The following is a 1,972-nucleotide window of genomic DNA, read 5'->3' on the forward strand; positions in this document are numbered from 1 at the left end:
TTCACAGGTTGTTTTTGAAGTCAGAAAAATCTGAGAACAAATCCATGCCCTATCACTTCGAGCTCTGTGATGCTAAAAAAAATTTTTAATCTGCCTTTACCATGGAGTTTTCACCTATAAAACAGAGGAAATTAAAGGATCATTGTTATTATCAGGTTGCTTTAAATTTCCCCTGACGATGAAATGACATACTATTTCAGCCAAATTCTGGCTTCGCAATTTGGATATTTGTTAATCCACTCTTCAGGTTTGTTACTGTGCTTTCTCCTATAGGTCTGGCAAGGAAAAAAACAACAAAGCAACTGAAGAATGACAAACCATACGGAAATAACAGAGTTTATCCTTCTGGGATTGTCAGATGACCCAAAGCTTCAGGTGGTGATTTTTGTCTTTCTGCTCATCACCTACATGCTCAGCATCACTGGGAACCTGATCATTATCACCCTTACCCTGCTGGATTCCCATCTCCAGACACCCATGTATTTCTTCCTCAGAAATTTCTCCTTATTAGAAGTTTCATTCACAACTGTCAGTATACCTAAGTTCCTGAGCACCATTATTTCAGGAGATAAAGTCATTTCCTTTAATGATTGTATTGCTCAGTTATTTTTTTTCATTCTCTTGGGAGTCACTGAATTTTACCTTTTGGCTGCCATGTCCTATGACCGTTATATTGCCATCTGCAAACCTCTGCATTACATGACCATCATGAACCGAAGAGTCTGTACACTCCTTGTCTTCTCTTCATGGCTAGTTTCATTCTTTATCATATTCCCTGCACTCATGTTGTTCTTAGACCTTGATTATTGTAGGTCTAATATTATTGACCATTTTACCTGCGATTATTTTCCTCTGTTACAACTTTCTTGTTCAGACACAAAATTCCTAGAGATAATGGGGTTTTCCTGTGCTGTCTTTACTCTAATGTTCACTTTGGCATTGATATTTCTGTCCTACACGTACATCATCAGAACGATTTTAAGAATCCCTTCTGCTAGCCAGAGGACAAAGGCCTTTTCCACGTGTTCCTCTCACATGATTGTCATCTCCATCTCTTATGGCAGCTGCATTTTTATGTATATCAAACCCTCAGCAAAAGACCGTGTGTCTCTGAGTAAGGGAGTTGCTGTACTAAACACCTCAGTAGCTCCCATGTTGAACCCCTTTATTTACAGCTTAAGAAATCAGCAAGTCAAGCGAGCCTTCATGGACATAGCAAGGAAGACTATCTTTTACAAGCAAATGAAATCATAATGTGTATGAATTAGAGACACATTGCAGGGAAATCTTAAAAATATAAACATGAAATTTCAGAAGCTCCTTCAAATCACAATGGACTCCCTGTAGCCTCGTTCATTCTCTTTGTTTCTTTCTAACAATTCTATTTGCTTAATATACTTCTTATTTAATCTCAATAACTTTTCTTATGTCTGATTCCCATTCTTCTGAACACCTCCTTGCAACTTCTTAAACAATGATTATTTTTAAAAGTAAAATTATATTTTGAGTTTTGTTTAGAAAAAAATTATAGCCAGAAATAGAGAAAATACTTTTTAAATATTTATATGATATTTTACTTACTATACACAGAAAATATAATTTTATAATTTTCATTTATATTTGACAGATATTCCTTTCATCAACTTGCAGTTTCTTTAGGGAAAAAAATTTGATGCCTTACAATTTATTGAAAAACGTAAATGCTTTTATTTAAAAATCATGAAACATTACTTATTTTAATAGGATCTGTTTATATAATTTACTGATATAAAGCATAGACCATTAACAATATACACTTTTGTAGGTTTAGGTGCTAAACATATCTTTATATTTTCACATCCCATTATAACTCAGTAGATATAGGTAGATATATAGGTAGTGATATACATTCTATAGAACATAGTAAAGAAATAGTCATTAGACATGTAGGGTAAGTTCACTCTCTCTAATTCCATAGACTGTAAGCTTTGCT

At 34.1% G+C, this 1,972-nt stretch overlaps 1 protein-coding gene across 1 annotated transcript; it reads left to right on the forward strand.

Moving 5' to 3' along the window:
• The first annotated feature begins 276 nt into the window (after positions 1-276).
• LOC102879787 (olfactory receptor 6C1) lies at positions 277-1,341 on the forward strand. Its single transcript, XM_006922717.1, has one exon. It carries the CDS (start codon positions 310-312, stop codon positions 1,252-1,254), a length of 945 nt encoding a protein of 314 aa, XP_006922779.1. The 5' UTR covers positions 277-309; the 3' UTR covers positions 1,255-1,341.
• Positions 1,342-1,972: the final 631 nt, after the last annotated feature.

This window comes from Pteropus alecto, unplaced genomic scaffold, assembly GCF_000325575.1.
Source record: "Pteropus alecto unplaced genomic scaffold, ASM32557v1 scaffold839, whole genome shotgun sequence".
NCBI lineage: Eukaryota > Metazoa > Chordata > Mammalia > Chiroptera > Pteropodidae > Pteropus > Pteropus alecto.